This window comes from Nymphaea colorata, chromosome 3 (assembly GCF_008831285.2).
Source record: "Nymphaea colorata isolate Beijing-Zhang1983 chromosome 3, ASM883128v2, whole genome shotgun sequence".
Classification (NCBI taxonomy): domain Eukaryota; kingdom Viridiplantae; phylum Streptophyta; class Magnoliopsida; order Nymphaeales; family Nymphaeaceae; genus Nymphaea; species Nymphaea colorata.
In genome coordinates, this window is record NC_045140.1 from 21,692,949 (window position 1) to 21,715,442 (window position 22,494).

Here is a 22,494-nt window from a genome sequence, read left to right on the forward strand (position 1 = left end):
TACAGATTTCTAGTGTCTTAGAAGCCCAGCTCCGCATCTTATAGCTGGCTATTCTTGTCAAACTTGCTGCGGCTATCTGAATGGTACGCAAGTTTCATGAGGTAGCAGCAACTCAACTCGGTTCCATGTATAAGACTTTATCTTGCAGATGAGACTGTCTAGCCTCTTCATGCTTATTCAAGTGGTGGTGTTCTTCGTTGAAATGATTTTTTCTTTTCTCAGCCAACATTCTTGTCTGGGGATTTTGGCTTCTTATGAGATGGTCGCTGGGGGTTCTGTTCTACATAAATGAATAACAATTTTTCGTACTTATGGCAGGAAAATTAATTTACACTCTCTCTGCGTGGACAAAATCAAAAGCTCATTGCATCATTCCAACTTTGCTTTACATTTTTCCTTGGATTCAATGAGAACTCAAACCTGGCCGCTTATCATTAAATAAGTTGCCTTAGGTACGTAACCAGGGTAGTTGGGGGATGTGCTTATGTCTGTTGTTATTTTGTTTTAACTTTTGTTTGTTGTGGAGTTGGAGTAAAACACTATGGGATTACGCCAAGCAGAGCCATGACTGTGAGTCTTCTGAGCCACTCCATACTCAAGTGGACCAGCTTGTGTATTCAGGTGTTCTCTGCACCTCTACTTTTGAAGAGTAAACTCTTATTTTCCATCAAATCATGTATTTGACTGGAAACTTAGGGCGCCCTTTTCTCAAAGGATATTGGCTCATGTGGGTTTTTTTACGAGTTATAATTTTTGTGGGGACGGGATCATATTCAAATAATTGAAAAATAAAAATGAGAAAAATCCTCTTGTTTAACTGTGGCCCGTATCATCTCGGTCATGTTCATACTGTTCACAGAGTTGCAGGTAATAACGTCGTTGCTTTCTACTGATATCGTGTTGGACGGTACGGCCATCCACGCTGTGAGGCATGAGGTGACATAATTAAGGTAGAAGCACCTTGTCACTCAGGCAGATCACCAGTTCGTGACGATTTCACAGTGTGATCCGTCACCGTTCTGACGAAGAATCTAGAGATCGTGGATGCCTCGGGTACTCTTTTCTCTTCTTTTTTTCAACTTTCTTACCTCTGTTAAAGCGAAAGTATGAATCGACTCCTTCCTTGTACTTTCACGTCAGATGCCATATTTTCCTTTTCCCTTAAATGCTTGATTCCAACCAATTGCTTAATAATGTTGAAGGGAAGATGAAAATGAAATTGAAAGAGAACGCGGATTTGGATGCTTTCAACGGTAGTGGTAATTTTCTCTTTTCTATTTTATTGTTCCCCCAATTAGGCTCAGGTCTTGGACAGTTTGGCTGGTACAAGAAGCGATGGCGTGAACCATTTTTAGGCAGCTTAACAACCAGAGCAAGGCTCACTAAGCCAATTACTTTGCCTTTAATGAGTTCAACATAGTATAAGACACTAGTAGCGATTATAAGTGCTGCATCTCTTTATTGTAAGGTAATTACATGTGCAAACTAGACGCCATGATGCGGGCACGCTTCATCGTATGACAGGTTTAATTGCTGAGTTAGGTACTCCTTGTCCGAACAAAGCCGCTCAATTTTTCATCATTTTACGTAAAAAGTAACTTTGCATTTGCTAACTGAAACCTTACTGAAACATATAAACGTTTAAAACACTGGAGGGTCTAAGAATTTTTTTTTTTTTTAAGTGTTCTTCAGCGGCTCCGCCTCTACTGAGTTGTTTCGCTTGAATGTTTGGCTACGAATTCCGAGTATTAAACCCTCCTTCCAGTAAGTTTGCCGTTCGTTGGAAGCCAAAAAGTTCACTGACAGATTTTGTTTTGTAAGGACGCATCAGTTGTTGAAGCAAATCGCTCGGCACAAAGGATTTGGAGAATCAACTGAACTGAATCCTAATCATTTGTGAACCAAATAAAAATTGTAAGTACGATTGTTCACCTAAAACCAGAGACGATTTATGAAATATCCCAACTGTCTCCTTCAAATCAGACCCTCTATCAAATAAAAGACGGTCCAATCGGATTTGGATCGATCACCTCAGGCTGATGATGATCTCTAACTTGCCCGCGACATCTGAATCATGGCTGCCTATCCGAGAGCCGCCAACTAAGTTGATCCTCTCTTCCCAACTGACGCATGGGAAGAAGAACACTTGGATGTTCACGGTATTCACTTTTGGCACTTCCCAACGTTTCCCGTGAACAAAGGAAGTGCTCAAGTGGAAAACAGATCCACCGATCAATGTACTGAAAGTGGACGTAAAAGGTGTGTACAGTCTTGCATAATCAATAATAATTACTTGCAATAATTCCCATAACATGTAAGTAATAGGACAAAAGAAAGGTCCATCTGACCGTACACTTTAGCTAATAAACTAGTTGTAGAAAAGGTCGCTAGATGCAACAAGATTGTACTGTGCCAATCAACGCCCATAAAGATGATTTAGTTAAATATTTAGATCATAAGCAAAGGCAGGAAAAGAAAAAGGAGGAAAAGTAGAGAGGAGTTTCCGTAGTATGGAGACACGAGGCTGGTGATGAGTACGGGGTTAGTGCCTGGTTTATTTTTATTTATTTTTTTTACTTGGAGGTAGTTTTATGTTGGAGTCTGGACTTTTTATTTGGTGGCAGTAATTATATAAGATGATAGGATACCATGGTTTCAAAATGTTGTTTACGAGATTAAAAAAGTTCATATCAATTGAACGCGAAACGTCAAAACATATAAGATTAAAGTACAATAATAAACATGCGATGCACGAATTAGATTGTATAAGGTTGTCTTAGCTTTCTCAGCTCACAAAAGCCAATATAAGTGTCGAGCTTTCTTGATTTTTGTACATTTATTTTCATAAATTTTGAATCTATGTATATAATCACATTTATGAGAAAAAATTTAGATAATCGAGGCATAATTATTTCCGATGTCATCATATCAGCATGGTGTGTGTCTGTCTGTGTGTGCGTGTACGCGCCGAACTCCCAAATTGAAATCTTCTAACTTATGCTTACTTTTTAGATGTACAAGAATTTGCAAGGTTCAGATTTGGTTACTACGAGTTCCGTTCTTTGATGTACTGGTGGTGTTTTAACTGTTGAGTAGATGCAACTACCTCCTGCCTAGCATTTTCCTGGTGGATTAGATCTTGTAAGTTATATGATTTGCTTAATAAAAAATGGATTGAAATATCTGAATTCGGATATGGGGACATAATATGAACATGGTGACTCGGAAAATCAAGTTAATTTTTCTGCCCAGAGATTTTCAGTTTTAATTGAAAAACTCAGCTTTCACTATGGTACTGTCGCTCTTTTTGGGGGAATACCGCGGACGAGCTCTTGATGACCAAGTCTTATGTTCAGTCATAAAAGTCTAAATAGTAAATTCTGTTCAAAGACTGTTAAATAACATGAAATTTTGGCCGAACAACCTTCCACTTGTTCATAAAATTTGAGCTTCACAATGCAGAATTGCGTCAAGAAAGTCAGTCAGAATGAAAGACGGGCACCAACTTTCTTTCATCTTCATTTAGTTACAGGCACCACAGATGATGCATCACGAGGCTCAGTGACTTGTTGGCAGAAGAATGCGTCGGGGAAAATGAATAATGAGGGATCTGGATTCTGGGCCCGTGAGATTTATTGCATACAACTACTGGGGCATTGAGTAATCCTGTGAGTTAAATTCGGATCCGGTCAGCAAAAAGCTAAAAATACAGATCTGACAAATTGCCTAATATATCAAATGCGAATAGTCTGCAAACCCAAATGATGAGACTTAATTGATGTTTCCGATTTCTCTTTCAAATAAAGACACACTGAACTTGACTAATCATCAATCCTTCTATGTCAGTAAGCAGAGAATTTGACCCCAACAGAAAACTGGTTTTTCTTCTTCTGTTCAAATGATTTAACCATTTCTAGTTTTCACTATTTGAACAGGACGATTAGTGCAGATCTCTCGATGCAGCTCTGCAAAAGGTGGGGGCAACTTTATGAGTATCCTATTAATGGCCGTGTCTAGAAGAAGCTTTCTTTTGCATGTGAAAAGGTACCCATTTTTGTTTCCATCGGCACAAGCATGTGGCTCACCATAATATGAGCGCATACAAATTCGTCTCAATGTGGGCAAATTTATTATCATAGCATGTCATATTCCAAAAAAAGAAGGCTACAGCTATGACTTGTAACTGTGGAAAATTCCTGTGGTATTAGTATTCCTGTTTTCGTTTTGGGGATCCTAGGCTGAAATCTTCGCTGCCCTCATTCATATACTGCACATTTGTTGGAATGTTTGAAAATGATTTGATTTGAGATTCCTTTGAATGTAATTGTATATCCGAATCAGAATTTGAATTTGCACCTGACAAAGATCCAACCTGGTCATGTATAGACGTCTGATCTTATGCTAGTCAGATCCGAATTTTGTTTTAAAAACTGAGGTGTTATTCCAAATTTGATTATACAGAATCTTTACTAGATGTATCTTAAATCTTTACTGGATGAACAAAATTTTGCAAGTAAATTCTAAATATATCTCTATATTTCATATTCTAAAATTATATTAACAGATACCTGTAAATTTGCTCAAGTTTGGAGATTAAGTTTGACAATGTCCTTTGAGATTTTGACAAGAAGAATATTGTATTCTTCAAACTGTAAGTATGGATATTGTGCATAAATTCAAAAAACAAATGTTAGACCTAATCACACAATGTTTTTCTGAAACAAAAACATAATGTTTTTGGAACATGTGCTTTACGATGCATCTGTTTTAAGAACACATTGTTCTTCTTATACTGGAATAATTGCTAAAACGAACTATAATCAAAACCTGTGAGCATGAAGTTACTTTCAATACATTCGACCAGACTGAATTTATTCCTTTTTTTTTTTTTGTTTTACGCCGTCCAATTAGATTGTGATGGTGAATAAACTGAATTGGTATATAGTGTTAACGAGGGTCTCATCAAGCGTGTGAATCCTCTCATGTGTCCGGGATGAGACCGACTTTTTGTCTCACACTCGTACATACCCCACTCAAACACGGAAGGGGTCCTATACTTCACAACGAAAATGTACAGATTTCCATTCTTTTTCCGAGTCACACCCCTCAGAATGTGACATAAAAACACGAAGAGAGGGCCGTCAGATGGGGTCGTCGCAGACAATCTCTTCCTTTCAAACACGTACTCCGCAACTTTCAAAAACACGAAGAGAGGGCCGTCAGATGGGGTCGTCGCAGACAATCTCTTCCTTTCAAACACGCACTCCCCAACTTTCAAATACATATGATGCCCATTAGATTTATATAAGCTGGTCTCTAATGAAACTAAAATAATTGGTACTCTTCAATACCACCCAACATTCGATGTCCTCCTTTCACCCCTCTTCTTTTGCCAGTACAATGAAGAAAAAGTACACTTATCCAAGTGACAAACCCATTTTGTTGAGTATACGGGATTGTATTAACTAGGATTTAAAAAACGGGACGAATTTCCCTTTCAATGCCAACATGTATGTGTTTGGCAGAAGTTGGGCGATCAATCGCATTAAATATGGCCACCAATAAGCAGCAGCTCGTTGCTTCGTTTGTGCTCCACGAGTGTACATTCACCAGGTTGTACCTTCATCTTAAATCGCTGAGAAAAGTTCAAAGGATCTTCGTTTTCCATTTTTTTTTTCACCTGCTTTTAAATCTCAAGTTATTGGTAATCCAAGTCCCGGACTTCCTCACCATGTGTAAAATTTCCTTGTGCATGCATCCAGACAATCAAACACGGCATCATTTATAAATTGTTTGATTCATTTGATCATGCGGAACGAATAAATATGGTAACTAGTATGCTGAATTATGAACTGCCTATCAATTTAATTGATGTCTCACAAAAATGTTATTGATGAAGTCAAATTTTCAATGTCAAACACACGCTGTTGTAAACCATTGGTTTTCCGAGTTATATCCTCATCCACCATCAATCTTAAGGTGAAGAAAACCATTAAAACACAGGGAAAGAAAAGAAGCAACCAAACAAGTCGGAAGAAAGAAGGCAAAAGTGAAAAGAAAAAACTCGAAATAAGAATCTTAGGCTGCGATATTCAAGTGTATTATTTTTCTGGTCTGCAAACGATCACAAGCATCATACTCAAGTTGTTGAAGACATAAAGTTATGGTTTTAGGGGTTTTCCTCTGTAAAAAATAAAAAAAAAATACCGACGGAGGCAGTTGAACTCATTTACCTGCTTGTCATCTACCTCTCTATCTCGGTAAATCCAGAAAACCTTAAGTTTTGTTGCAGTCGATTCTTTCGTCCTGTGCACACACAAATTGATTGTCCTACCATTTAACTCTGCAAGTGTCGTTCTTTCTCTATGGGCAGATTTTCCCCACTTCTCCCTTTTTGGCCATCATTCTGCAACAAAAAGACAGTGCCCCTGTGGTAATTTCATGACAGAAACTTCTGAGTCGGTCAGTATGGATGCCAACAAATACATTCATGGTTTATTTTCTAAGAAAATATATTTCCCAGTGATGTAATGATACGTGGGACATGACTTCTGCAAGAATATTTGGCGTTTCAGATCATAGGAAAGGATTTCACAAGTGTCAAGTCCAATTGAATTTATAATGGAGAATCTTTTGTACTCCTAGGGAAACGCAATGACCAGCACATGAGACAAGAGGAACTGTTATATGAGAGCAGTACTCATGCGGTATTGGATGAGCTCATCCTTTTTTTCCTTTGTCAGTGGGGAAGGGCATATGGGTGAGAGAGAAAATTCACCTGAGACTAAGTTTTCACCATACTTTTCCTGTCCCAACTTTCTTCAAACAAACAAGGTAAAACTTTCACCTAGAAAGCATGTCCACGATTTCCCCCACAGATCTCATTGAGACTGTTTTCATAAATGAGCAGATCTAAGGCACTCTTTGGAGGAAAAAATGTTGTAGAAAATTGCATGTGCATTATGAAGATGTCAATCTACTGGGACTCAAATTGAGTTCACTTGTGTGATCAGTGCTGGTTGGTCCGTATCTGCTTGTACGCTTTCCGGACTTGGCTCGCACCTGCCTTTGCTCCTGCTAGCGGGCATGAGCCAAAGGAGCATGGTACTAACTTTGAAGTTTTATGCTGCTGGACAGACAACAAAATCTCTCTACCCAGATGCAGTTTCTCTAGACAAACTGAAAAAAAGAGGATGGTGTGAGGTCTTTATTGGCAAAATCACTCTGTATCGATCAATGTGGCTCTCTATCAGGCTATTTATTAAAAAAAAATTAGTTTTAAATTCTTTATGGTCAATATAATACAGGTTGATGCGTTCCTGTAACATGCAGAAGTATTACAGGATCCGAGGTGGGAGTATGTGAATGAAAATAATATTGAAGTCCACAACAGCGTTGTGAAATCTGGTCGTTGAAGTAGCCAGTTTAAAAGTAAATACTTTTTGCCGATTAAAAACTGATTCAGATGAATTGTTTGTATCGGTCTAAATCTTGGCAATGTGAACTTCATCCACAAAGTAAAATCATAATCCGACATGATTTTGAAAGCATAACCCTTAGTCAGGACAGAATGAATATTTGTTCTGTTAAAGAGGCATTAGTTATATAATATAAAATTTTTAAGGGGCACTGGAAAAAACTGTTATGACATTTCAACATGAAAATGAACAAGGCCTGCGCCTGCAATTGCCCACGTCATGTCCACACCTTAAATGCCTATACATGTTTCACAACACCTTCATGGCACCGACGGCAGGTCTGGCAATACGCAGAACTTGACTTTGGTGGGGAAGAACACAGAGAAAAAGAAGAGGCAGAAACTTGATACAAGCATCTTAATTCTCAGCGCTCAGAACGGGAGAGTTCCACCAAACCAAACACCACCAACCTCGTTACGAATGGGGAGGACGACGACAAGCTGTTCCTTTTTGAACAAGGCAGTGAACCAAGAGATTTATACGCAACGCAACTTACAGAATGTACCGAGGGAGGTGGTCCAGTACTCCTCGCGAGACATAATACCCACAGGGAGTGACAGATAACAATGCAGATCGGCACCTACCATATGTCGGGTAGGTGAAAACTCATAATACGATAAGCAAGATCGATCCCCTCCCTCCACCAGTTACCGTCACCGAAGTCTTTTTCAAAGAAAAAAGAAGTTTTAAACAGCAGTATCCAAGAGGCATATCTCAGATGAAGGGAGCGAAATTTTTACATGCATGCAAGTTGAAGCAAGCATGGGGTTCTTCTAAGGAGAAAGAGGGGATAACTAACCCGTCTCTCCGGCTCTGCTCACCGCCAAAAAAGCAGCATTACTCTATTAGACGGACGGAAGATGACAAACGGAGGGAGCCCGCCTAGGGAAAGCTACTACTGTCTTCTGTGTGTGGGGGCAAATGACATGAGAGATGAGAAATGGAGGCAGTACAGCCAACGTGCATGTCTTTACATCTTTCATAGGCAGGAGAGAGGAGCGACTCGAGAGGTACTACTACTACTACTACACGCCTCAAAAAGATTCGCGATCCCCTTCCCTCTTTCTCTCTCTCTCTCTCTTTCCCTACTGCTAGCAGTGGACTGAGCCCCCTCTCTCTCTCTCTCTCTCTCTCTCTCCAGTGCGTGAAATAGGAGAAAAAGAAAAGACCCACTTTTTCAAAGAGCCGAGTACTTGAGAGTTGAGTTCACTACCTCCCAAAAAAACACTAAAATAAAAAGCAACCAAAGTAATTTAATATAATATTGTATATATACGTAGAGAAATGTACAAATGGGGGGAGAGACTAGAGAGAGAGAGACGTTGATATTGCATAATGAGGAGATCCATGGCAGAGGAGATCTCGGTACTTAACGCAATCCCTCCATCATACTTTTACCTTCGTTATTTTGGCAAAGAAGCGGAACCCGTCCCCCTTTTTCGAGTTGCAAAGGACATTTTCGTCATTGAAGGGCTCGGCGATTAACGGCTCGGTTCAGTGGCAGGTTCGTTAGATGGCAGGGAGTTGATGGACAGTTCGGGTACGTCTCCTTCCCCCCCAGCGCTGCGAGTTTAAAATTCAAAAGCTCAAACCATCCTCAGCAGAAAGCCTTCGAGAAAAAGTGGAAGGGGAAGGGAAAATACAGAAAGGACGGCTTTGCCCCGAGACCCTCGTCCGTCCTTCCCCCAAAATCCAGCGGCATTTTCGACATTGTAATAGTTTTTGTACACTACAATGTGCGAAATACCAGACGTTTTAACACCCAGCGTCCCGCGATGATGACGAAAACGCCCTTCGACATGGAAAGGGCACGGTAGGACGCCATCGTCATTTGGAAAGTCAAAGGCCTCGAGTGTCAATTCTTGCGTTGACCGAGCGGGGACTGAGACAGTGGAGCCGATGCATAACCGGCCCCGAGAGAGAGAATGTTCAGACCGTGAGCGAGGAGATATTCGCATCGCACAATGACAGAAATGCCCCCATTTGGGAACCATTCTTTCGAATCTGCTCCACTTCCACTTCCACAGGCAAGAATTGGAAGACGCACCAACTCACAGCAGGCGGAGCCCTTGTAATTCATCGGATTGCAGGTGACTTTTCAGTCATTATGTGCTCATATATTACGAGGATTATATCTAATAAAGAGAAAAAATTAAATAGAGAAATTTAGAGAGAGAGAGAGAGAGAGAGGAAAAGAAGCTCATTACTAGAATTATAATTTACGAAGAGGAAAAAGAGGGAGGGGAATGACGCAGCTCAACAAAAAAAGATGGGAAAATTATGAAATTGCAAAAAAAAAAAGAAAAAAAAGGGAAAACTCAGACCGATGAAGCAGAGTTAGAGTCCGACGCAGTGGGAGGCTTAGACTCAGGCGTGGCCTCCACCGTCACGGTGGCCGGATTGCCACCACCACCGGAACTTCCGCCGCCGAATCCGCCACCACCGCCTGCACCAGAATTGTCGACCCTACCATCGATACATGAGGCGCACTTGCGCTCGACCCAACCTTCGAAGTCGAACCGGCGGTCTCCGATGAACCTCCTGCCCGAGCAAAGCCGGCCGATTATGGCAGCCACCACTCCCAAGACGGCGATCACGGCGAGGACGCCGATCACCGGACCGATGGAGCCGCTGCTGGAGCGGGGAGAGTACGCCTGCTGCTGAATTACATTCGGCTGCCCCTCTAGTGGCATTGACATCATATACCGCCACCGGTAGTTTTTGACCCTCGGGTGAATCAACGGGGAGTGAAAAACGAAGGCCTGATTCGTTTTTCGCCTTTTCACCGACGGTGAAAAGTTCGAGAGTCGCTTTTCCTCCCCGAGAAATCCCAAGAAAATTCAGGTTTTGGGAAAAGGGGAGGGGGAAAAGGTCGGGTTTCTGAAGAGGCAGGGGATCGAGAAGAGCCCGGAGCGGGGAAATTACTGCCCGGCTTTGCTTTCTGCTCTGGAAAGGGAAAAGGTGGGGATGAAAAAGGTTCGTAAGAGGTGAAAAGGTCGGGCAGTGGAGAAGCCACCAGAGGAAGAGAAAAGGTGGGTGTTTTTGAGGATGGTGATTTACTTTTGACGCTCCAAAAGGATCCCTCTAAGGAGGTGGAAGAGTATGAAAGGTTCTTCTTTTTCGCACCTTCCTGGAGATAATTGATATGGGTAGTGGCTAAAACCCTAGAAAAGCCCTAAGCAGATCCATGGGATTTATGCACGCGCTTCTCTTTTCCCCCTCTGTTAAGGGCATGCAAGAGAGAGAGGGAGAGAGAAACCCTTCGGCGGGGGAGCTGGTGGGTTTTAGATCAGGGACAGAAGGGATTGAAGATGTATTATAATAATGAGAAAATGATAAATATTATTTTATTGAAAAGAGAGAGGGAGAGGAAGAGAACGAGGAAGGGAATCTTGTACGCAGAGGAGAGATGATAACAGCCATCTGAAATGTCCATATTTTGCAGGTGACGCGATAAAAAAGAAGGGATGGACCTGTACTATCTCTTACTGTTGTTATTTTCTTCCAAAATTTCCACCCTCCCTCCCTCCTTGCCCGCTCGCCGGTCTTGCTTGCTTTTTCTGGCTTCAGAAAACGACCAGGACGCCATACCAGCAGGTCGAGCCAAAAGCCAAATATTTATGGTAGGAGTTGGAGACTTGGAACTCGCAGTGGCTCCGTTCTCTGACTCTCCAGAGCCAACTTTGCTCAGAGGAAGAACGGAGCCCAGCAGTTTGCCTCTTCCCGCAGGCAAATTGGGCTCAGTTGTAACACTGTTCGGTCCCCTTTCTTCGTCAGGTAGATTGAGCAAGTTGGCACGCCTCAATCTTCATGCCTTGTGAATTTATGGCAGTTCCGGATTGTTAGATGCATGTACATTTGATTTTCAGGAAGAGGAAAATTAACTTCCGGATCAAAGTCAGTTTTTCAATTTAATATAAAGGAAGATACTATGGGGAAAAATAAATCGGGATATGTATCTGAGAATGCCCTTCATTTATTTCCTGCCGAATATTCATTCTGCACTTTCATTCTGCACATCTTGTATCGATTCGCAGAACTAATCCTTGGCATCGAATTTCAGACTTAGACGCAGATGCAGTACTAGATGTGGTGTACTGCCGCGCCACAAAGGACACTTGGCCATGTGAATCCCACAGAGCGAGGAGAAAAACCAAAGTCTATGACGCTCAGAACCTGCTTCACTGTGCAGATAACTCTTTCAGAAGAAGGGTCTGCTAGGTTTGCCACCATGCTGCTACAGATTTTCTTTGATTTCAAGTCTAGTCACAATCAATTGTCTGATGGAGCAATCAATCAATATGCTGTTAATTAGACAATCCAGGAAACATCAAATTTCTGGACTTCCATTTATCTGTTTTCTTTTGCAATAGTTAGTTTAGTTGGTGCTCATCGCATTGCTTGAATTTCATCAACCATTAGGTGAAGTTTCAATCTCGAGTTCATCATTTGATGCTTGCAAACTTTACTAAGTTGGAATTGTTTTCCGAAAGTTCACACCCGAGTCCATATTTAAATTCCACAGTTTTGCGTCAGAACACCAGGAACCAGTGAAATGAGGCCGTCAGATGTGACCTTCGTTAGGGGCTTGCATCATCTTAGGCTTACGATGTAGAAAACTTGGTATCGAGTATTAATTTTCTATGACTGCGCCATGTCCTCCTTGAATATGGTCCACAAGCCAATTCAATGTACATACATAATGTCCATATTACTCAAATCCCGCCTTCATGAAATGAGTTCCGATCCCGGATCAAGTCAACCAGGTGCAAACACGCGTGTATGTGAACACTGAAGCAATGCATCTGTATGTACATGTCAGTGGTAAAGAAGTGGACCCCTTTTAGTAAAATATCATCTCAATTCCTTCCAAAACTTTACAATTGCCAGTGTCTCCATCTCTTAAACTGTAGAACGTGGCGGATATGTACATCCTATGTTAATAAGCCTGATACACTAGGAAAACTATTGTCGTACATATATATATATATATATATATATATATATATATATATATATATATATATATATATATATATATATATATATATAGAGAGAGAGAGAGAGAGAGAGTTAAACTGTTTGAATTTTCTAGTGTTCTACTATCGAAAGCATAAAGTGTTTGTTTTTTCTAGTAGAACACTAGTGTTTGTGCTATGCAGGCAAGGAGAAGAGGGGGCAGCGGTTGGCAAGTGAAAGTAGAGCACTAGTTTGTACACTTGATCCAAATAAGAGAATCCGATCACTGTGGATCATATTTAACTATTGTTGTTTCAAGGAGATAACGCTTACAATCCCGTCTCAAAACGTTTGTCTAGATTGAGAGTTCATCTTCTTCATGATAATAAAGCTTATCAGTAGGGCCACATTTGAGATGAGATAAATACAATGTAAGAGGCAGCAGATTCGTTTAACTGGAACATTTCTTAATAGCTCTGACGGTTTTGCAGCGTCAGTGATTGAAATTAGCATCAGTGCAACCGTCACTGTTTCTTGCCCCGTTACTGAAGGGTTTAGTGTCGTTCTCAAAAACCTCCCCAAACGTTGACGACTTTCGGCTGTCGATGGTGGATCAGTCGTCAGTGAAAGTTGCCAAGTATATGGGTGTGTGCGTGTGTTTTCTGTAGGGATGTCAAGGTTACAATATCCGCATTTTTAGATGTTCAAATATCTGGAGCGGAAATCAGATTTAAAAACAAATGAAAAAAATAAATCTATATCATATCCAAATCTAAATCTGTATTCACAATCCAAATCCAGTTTTTGAATACACATATTAATCTGAATCTGACTTTTAAACCGAATCGAAACTGTTTTATGATATATTCAAATACAACTTTCAAAATTTATGGACATCGGATGTAAAATATTTATTTAAAACTAGTTCTCATGCAAATCCAAACCTGAAACTGGTTGGCTATTTACTTAAATCAGAACCCGAATCCGAATGGATGTGATTTTTTAGATTTGTATCTGATCCGAGATTTTTCAATTGAATAATAATTTTTTTCCATATCATATGTAATTCTAAATCATATTGACTGAGATGCATGCTAGCTAAATATATAAACCATGATTCGTGAGGAGGTTGGCACAATGGACACGAACTACTAGGAAGATAATCTCTATTTTGAACTCCTGGGGTATAAAAATGAGGAAGACAACAATATGCAAATTGAAGCTAATGCACGGAAAGCAAGCACGCTTGCTACCTTTAAATAAAAAAAGAAGGGTGAGAATTTTGACCCTTTTATTAAGCGGTAGGATGAAATACTTTTCCTACTTACCCAACAATAAATGCACAAAATGATAATAGAACATGCATTAGCTTTTCTCATTTTTTACTTCTTCCCCTTTTATTTTTATTTTTTTTACATTTTTTACATGTATATGATAAAACATTTTTTTGGTATTTATAAACTTGATTCAGGTGAACTAATTGGCGTAATTCCATTGTCACGTCCATTGCCATTTTCTGCTTTTACCTATATGTTAGAAGTATTTGGATTTTGCTGCGATAGATTCGGTGAACACATTCAGGCCATATTTGGTATTTTGCTATAGAGGTGAAATTTTAATTCAAATTTTAATACATGTTTCTGAAGTGAAACAAATATGCTCAGACTTTTTAACAGGTTATGAAAATTTTAGTACTGGGAATAAAATTCCTCCTAAATAAGTAAAATTTTAAGCCCGAGTCAATTTTGAGACCGTCACTAAAGATGAAATATATATATATATATATATAGGACCTGAAGCTTTTGTTCTATTGAAAGCTACCTAATATAAAGTGCCAGCATTCTATTGCCCTGATATTTAATATCTCGTATTTAAGCGTTACTCCAGAGTCATTGAAAATGGTAGAAATGTAGTCTCAATGCACCTATCAGAAGAATAGTGTTGTATGTATCATATGATATGGGGCCGTATCATACGATACCTATCGTTGCTTTTAGAAATGCGATATGATATACTACCTATATTGTAAACAGGTGGTGATTGTGTCTGTATCGCACATATCATATGATACATATTGTATAATACAGTTACGATACATTAATTTTTTAATAATTTTTTCAATTTTTTATTGTTTTGATTATTTTTTTAAAATACGATATAATTACAATATGTTATGATATTTGACCAGACAACATATTTTAAAAATAGACAGATATGACTTATGATACTTTTTTTACAACATTACTCAAAACCATAATAGACCAATTACCAAATCCTCACCAGCATTTCAAAAGTTTCTCACATGTATTTAATTTCACGACTTAGATCACCCAAAAAACTGGCAAAATCCGTTGCTTTAATTGATGTATCGAACGAGTTACATCGGATCCAATTCCGGCCCACGCATTATTATTTTCCCATATTTAATTATCCGGTTGAACCTGGATCCCGGTAGGTAACTGATCAGATTCGGATCACATTGGCCGGCTTGTGGGTGGCGTGCACCACGGTGTGGGTCATCGCAGCGCACCATTTGCGGGCAAAAGCAATTAAAGGCGTTACGTGTGCTGCCTTAAATGGTAATGGTAATGGCTTTAATTCAAGAAACAAATATGGGGGGACCCGAAAATTTTAATTGAAACAGGAAGTCTTCAGAAGCGACCAGCAGTTTGATGCAAAGTGAAAGCGGTAACTTGTTATAATTGAGATGTGCGGTCGTTCTGGGGAAGAAGAGACGACTGCCATCTACAGCATATGACTCTTGATGAAATACAGAAAAAGAAGAAGATGAAGAAGAAAGGTTGCAGGGACGTCGTCAGCTTTGCACTCATTACAGGGAAGAAAGAAAGCGTGTGGTATAAATCGGCAAGTTGGACAAAAGAACAGGTGGAAGGCAGATGCTTTAGTTGGTTAGCTGATCGCCCTTTTCCGTCTATTTTACTCTGCCGATGTATTGAATATTTCCCTAACTTTCAATGAAATATTTCCCAAAGTTTAGGAATTAAGCAGTTTTTATGGGGCAATTCTTTCCGTCGGCTCTACAAGTTTCAGGTTTCCGAGTTCCATATAACGGGAGAACAGAGCATCTGGATGGCCGGAGAAATCCGTGTCCGGCCGGAGTTGATCGGAAAAAAACCTGCTGAAGTTTGAGCTTCTTGGCCAAAAATGCTGTTGCGCAGAATTCACTTGCCCTAGAGAGTATTAAAAGTTGAAACATGTTGGTTGAGATGCTTCTTATAATAATAAGGGGGCTCTCCTGGTGCACCTTGTCCTGAACGCAGCCATTGGAGCCATTAAAGTGCAACAGCCATGACGAAAGCAGACTTGCAAACGACAATTTCAGCTTCTATTATTGCAAATTAAGCAATGCAGGACTTTCTCCATCTTTCGTGCATGCATGCACATGTGGACCAAGGTTGTATTGTTTTCCTGCCAGCTTACTTCTTATTGTTATTGTTGTTATTTATGCAAGTAGATAAAGTTATTCATGTAAAAAAAAAAAAAAACTGCAAAAGGACAAGTGGGGCTTGTGTGGGCAAATTCTCTCACATAAACCCACACAAATTGCATATTTGTATATTAATACCTTAGAAATATTTTTTTTCTACACCACTTACCCCTTAAGAGATTCAATTTAAATTATTAGTGCTCTTTAGCACGACTTTCTTTGGGTCTGCTGCTATACTTTTTTAGGTGAACGAGGTTTGACCTACCGCCTGAATAAGACTCAAGTATATGCCCAACCCCTCATCCCTCAAGGTATAGGGCTTGCTTCGTTGCCTATAAATGTTGGTCCTACCATGCGTCAACTTGCGTGTCGGTGGCTCCTTTTTTGTGACACATTGAGTCAATACGCTGAGGATTTGAAATGGTTACTAGTCTGCCGTTGTACTTGTGAGGTGTTTTTGGCCGAAAGTGAAAGGAAACAAGAATTCAATCTATTTTTCACTAGGTTCTTGGTGACAACACCACCCAAAGAACACAATCCCTGCAAGGAGATGACATCTACCATTAACTTTTTATGAGCTAAAATCGAAAAGGCATTCGAGTCAGTGGGTTGTTAACTTCTCTCTTCAAAGAAAAAAAAAAAAAAATTGTTTGAAGAACATTTGTTTGTTTATTTAAACACACAAAAAAAAAAAAAACTTTTGAGAAGGTGTAAGAAGGAAAATGAGTACCTATCTGGCATGGTCCCTTCCTCTCCTTTATTGATGACCTTCTTGAGTTGGTTCTTTCATAGAGGAGGGGAGAATGGAGATGACGAACGACGAGCACATGGCCCTAACACTTCTTCTGATTACTCTTGTCTCACCGCTTATGGAATATACACAACTATTCCTAACTAGAATCCAAAGGCAGGTCCGATTGAGGATCTGCCTTTTCCTTCCTCTTGCTTCTTTTGCCTTCCCTTTCTATAATTTCTCATGTCTTTATTTCAAAAGCTGCAAAGGATTTGGGGTAGTTGGTTCCATCAATGGCTGGTAGAAAGTGGGTTCCTCGTTCGATTCTAATGGAACCTCGACTCCCGTGCAACACGATGCAAGCATAGACCCTAAGGGCAAAGGGAAAATAAAGGAAACCTTGGGTTTTTGTCGCGTATCATTTCTTTAGGGAACGTTCGGATATGAGAACAATTTGTTACTATTTCATGAATACATTCAAGGTTGCAGTGTAAGATGAAAATTGTCATTTACAGTGCAGTGAAATTTGATGGGTCAAACATTATGATTTTATTTTGGAAAACATAAGATCTAATGGGTGATTTGAAACATGTAAAGTTTGTTGAACTTATCTAGGTCACTAAATCAAGTGGAATCGTTGTTTTTTGGCCAAGAACAAAGAATGTCATGTCAAAGCTTGACGACACTATTCAAGTTAGGACTTAATTCGGGATTGTCAACTTTCACACACCATTCACACTTCTCTCTCACTACTTGCGTACAAAATATTTCTCTCTCTCTCTCTCTCTCTCTCTCTCTCTATATATATATATATATATATATATATATATATATATAATATTGCGTGAGTTTGTTATTTTTTAGCTGTTCTGTATGGTCTTGATTGACAAATTGACATTTATTCGGTTGGTTGAATATAACGTGTATCAAAGCCTTTTTGTGATAGAAAAAATGGCAGTGATTTTCATAAATTTACAAATAAAAGTAGACATCTAGCTATTTCATCCATGCTTTTGCTTTTTATCTGTGTTGCTATGATGGTGTAAAATTTTCATGGAAAAAGAAGTAGATATTGTATAATTGTTAGGTTTTCCGCTTTTTTTTTTAAATCATGCTTCTGTCTCAAAATTATAAAAAAAATTCTTAAGTGGCTGAAAAAACTAAAAAGTTTAGCCAAATTGGAGCGGATGGTGCTGTTGGATGCAAATATAACCATATAAGGGTTTAGAATGTAGACCTATTATGTGGATCTGAACTTTAGGACTAAATCCATATAACGGTCCAATCCACTAGCGGCCGGTTGGTTCCGATACCAGCAATTTTGTGCACTCCAAAACCATCTTCTCCCCTCCATAAAGAAAAAAAAGAAAGGTGCATTATGTCATTAAAAGCCATAGCCAAACAATTATCATCACTTATGCACCTTTTATAATGGGTTGTAACGACACAAATTAAAATAATTAATCCAGTTTCACAGGTTGGCCGGTTGATTTCAATCTACATACATACATATTGAGCAAACCATATGCCAAAATTATGCTAGCATAATTATTATAGCATGGTTATGTTCAATATTTGATTATTGGATTTTACCATAACATTCATAATTACATCATGTTATGTTATGGTATTTTTGAATCATATGTTATGGAAACATGTCTTCTAAAAATATAAGGTTACCCTATGTAAGAGTCTCATCTAACATCAATAAACATACTTTTTTTCAGCTTAATATAATGACTAAAAGTCCATAATGAATAAAAAATCTAATCTGAACTGGGCATAGTCCAAGGTGCTTTTTCATGGTGCCGAATAACAAAATAAACACTGATTGATCTTATTTGGATCTGGTTCTGGTTTTCCTCCCCAAATCAGATTCGGGTATATCCAAATCTGGACTTGGTGGAATGGAATGAATTTTCATACACATCCAAATCCAACTGCAAACCCGGATTTAACCCAGTATCCTGGTTGTGGTAATGACTACATCAAATACGAAACCGATCCGTTGAAATGCCCATTCTAGAATCTTACTGACTCTGATATTATTCATAGGAAAGCAACCGTTCATGTGACCCGTCCGTCTCGATGACAGAATTTAATGCAAATATACCGATATTTCAGTATCATATATTTTTTTTATATCAATTATTGGAGGCCTTTCTTTTAAATAAAATATTTGAGGCAGCAGCTTCATCTGCTCACGGCACCACCAACATCATTTTCTGACTACATGAATAGTTATTTATTCTCCTGCATTCATTCACCATCCCACCAACAAGCTCCTCTTCTTTTTTCGCCCATACTTTTTTTTTTATTTTAAATTTTAAGCATAAAATTTTCCCTGTTCCTGCTTGCCTGTCACCTCGTTCTCACATGCGTGCCTGCACACACACTCTTATATATATATATATATATATATATATATATATATATATATATATTCACCCTTTTCTATAGTTTGAAGGCTAAAGGCAAATAAGTTCTTGTTGTGCAGCACGAATTGAAAGAATCAGCCCATGACAACTAGTTCAAGAACTATGTTTGGCTCAATCTAAGAAAGCATTTGGAGAGTCAGTGTAGAACAACACACTTGTTAGCGTTGATTGAAAATGACGTCGTCTGCGAAGCGCCAAGAGCAATGGAGTAGCCCCGTCTGACGAGATAGGTGCATCCCACGGTCAGGAAGACCTGGCTGAAGTTATGAACAAGTTAGTTACCGACGCAGCTACTCAGGATGAACCGTTGGGTAATGCAAACAAATTCAAAGAAATGAAAGACGAAATGAAGACCATGCGCACGCGTGCGTGCACACATATATATATATATATATATATATAGGCATACTTCTTAATTATTTGAAGTAACTACTTTAATAAACTGTGATTAATTGCATGTTTTTGTCCATAATTATCGAGCTGCTTATAATCATTGAGCTACTTTTTATTTTTCTCGTTTTTATTTAACCATGTCTTGTAATTGCATGAACTTTTATGGGCCTGCCATGTGCCCAGCAATTTCAATAATGGGTCCACAAAGTGTTGTGCCCTCCACGGACCCATCGAGCATTACTCTCATGATCCTACATGATTGATTGAACCTTTTTGCTCATAATTCGCACAATAAATGGAGACGAACGAAGGGCTGGGCCACATGGGCCTCAAGAGCTTGACCTATGCTAGGTAGGTCCGGACTGACTCGGGCTGCCTGCTTAAGCAAACTGTGAACCGGTCAGGTGCGGCTATACATTTTCAACTAATTGATTATTTGCTAATTGCGCCCAAATCCACTTTTAGTTTTGAACGAAGGATCGATGATTTAACTAATTACCTCGCACTTGAAATCTAATATTGATCAATTACGCAACCCAAATCATCCCGAGCCGAACCTAAACGTGATTATTGCTTTTGTTAATTTAATTTTTGATTTCAGTCCAAAGATGTCATTAGGTCAGGTCACCTGATTGTTGACCTGAGCTTAATTCTGACTAGGGTTTGGGAAAAGAAAATAGGATCCAGTTATTAATTGGATTTGAGCTTTTTGGTGAGTCGAACAAGTATTTCATTCTACCACTCGATTAAGAGCGGGCCATCCCCATCGGAATCGGATTTGAATTTGAGCATGCATTTTTGTATGTGAATCTTAATCCGAGTTCAACCCAACTATTAGACTTATCCCATATGGATATTAATATGAGTAAAAACCTGTTTGGTACCATATGTGCTTATTTGCAATGGTGTGATTAGGGGTGAACAACGAGTCGAGCTACTCGGGCTCAACTTGTTAAAGCTCGGCTCCTGAACGAGTTCGAGCCAAGTCGTTTGCTTAACGAGTCGACTCATTCAAATAATCGAGTTGAACTCAAGTTCACTGGCTCAAACTGTTAACTTGGGTCGAAAATGATGTGCAGCGATTTTTTAAATATCTGGCTCATTTTTTTAATAAAAAAACTGGTATATTGACGTTAATTAATTATGTAAGTTTTTGCAAAAGCTCATTCAAGTTTGTCGAGCCTTAATCGAGTCGAGCTCGATTTATGGCAAAGTAATAGTCCATAGTTTGTCGATCCTTAATCGAGTCGAGCTCGAGATCAACACGTAATTGCCAAGTTGAGCTCAAGCCGCTTTCGTCGAGCTATTCTTGAGCTCGAGGTTTTATTAGTCGAGCTGAGCTCGAGCTAGCTGAACTCAGCTTTGACTCGGCGTGTGTTCACCCCTAGATGCGATGAATCTTGTTCGAGGATGTTCAAATCCTAACCAGTCCCCTGTCATGGTTTTGTCAAGCAGTCTTGTCACTCATCTTCTTTTTCCCAGTTTGCATGGCAAAACCATGTCCAATTTGTCGCTTGCTCGGCAGCATAAAACCATGAGACTAGAAATTCACCTTTGGAGCCTATGCCTACTTTAGCTGTTACAAGGAAGGGGTTCGAAGTCTTCGGACCGGGAATTGACTTCATATTAGCCGTTAACCCAACCAGCTACGTCAAGCCTCTTGAGACAAATAGAATAAGGTGAAAGAAAACTTAGACTTTAATCCTTTTACTACTTGGACTATGACGCTTTTTTTCATGTCAAAGTGACCCTTACTCCTAAATGTTTCCTAATCATGTTTTAGACATGATTTATTGGAGATAACTCCATACATTAGAGGTCGAGTCGCTATCAATAGAAAATGACCAATCTCTCAAATCAGATTTAATCCGATTGCCAGACTCATAAGAACCAGCAATGAGACGATTCTAACTTTAATTTGAAGAAATCGTGCGACTCTTTAACTCCAATTTGACTTGAAAGTTAAATATTTTTTGGCGAGGAAAAGTGGTTCATATACTCTTTTGTGAATGAATATACTTTAAATTGAAAAGTTTTTTTTCAAAAAAAAAAAAGGTAAAAAATTGTGGAAGTGGTAACTGATGGACGAATCGCCCCATATGCATCGGCTGATATCAGTGCTTTTTTATATATATATAAATAAATGTAATAATATACAAATATATTATTTCTTGACTCAGGTTGGCCCAATATCGTCGGTGTCATTTTGGCGCCATTGGTGTGAAGGACTCGATGTCTTCGTTTGCGTGTTCACTTGTGTCACCTACGACAAAGTTCCAAACTCGGCATTAAAAAAGATTTCTTCTTATGTCTGTTTGGTAGTTGCAAAAATATCTATCTTTCTCCACTTTATGGTAGGAAAAAAAAGGAAAAAACTTGCAATATGAGAGGCTTTGGATTGAATATCCGGGAATCTCTAGATTTCAGAATTCATGGCAAAATGGATAGCAAAGAAGACGAAAAACTGTTTATAAAGCAAACAAGCGACAATTTCGTGTAACATCATCACTGTGCTTTGATGCTGTTAGACCAAAAAAATTGCTCAAACAAAAAAAGTTTTTGGGAGCTAAACAGCCTTTATTTATCCGAGAGTTTTATATTGGAGAGACCGTAAAAGATAGTTCGAGCGGTTTTTTTAATATTAAAGAATGAACATATGAAGATTTTAATAGGAACAAGAGGTTGGATTGAAACTTCAGATCTCACATTCTACTCACCAAGAACATGTAAAAACTTACTTTTATAACAAATTGCACCAAATTTTTAATCAATAGACAACTAAAAAAAGATCACATAGTCATAGTGAGTGTTACCAAAGAAGAGTTACTTTGTTGCAAAGGATTCTGTCGAGCTTCAAGTTGAGTTCTCTCCACATGAGGAAGCCAAAAGGGTTGAGAATGTGGATTTGAAGATTAGGACTAAATCCATACAAGGATCCAATCCACTTGCGGCCCGTTGGTTCGGATACCAGCAATTCTGTGCACTCCAAAACCATCTTCTCCCCTCCATTTGAGAGGGAGAGGAGGAGAGAGAGAGAGGGGAAAG

General features: G+C 39.1%; 1 protein-coding gene across 1 annotated transcript; it reads right to left on the bottom strand.

Annotated features, from left to right (window-relative positions):
• Positions 1 to 9,663: 9,663 nt before the first annotated feature.
• LOC116249923 (uncharacterized) lies at positions 9,664 to 11,081 on the bottom strand. Its single transcript, XM_031623237.2, has one exon. The coding sequence runs from the start codon at positions 10,178 to 10,180 to the stop codon at positions 9,797 to 9,799; it is 384 nt and encodes a 127-aa protein (XP_031479097.1). The 5' UTR covers positions 10,181 to 11,081; the 3' UTR covers positions 9,664 to 9,796.
• Between the last annotated feature and the right edge of the window lie 11,413 nt (positions 11,082 to 22,494).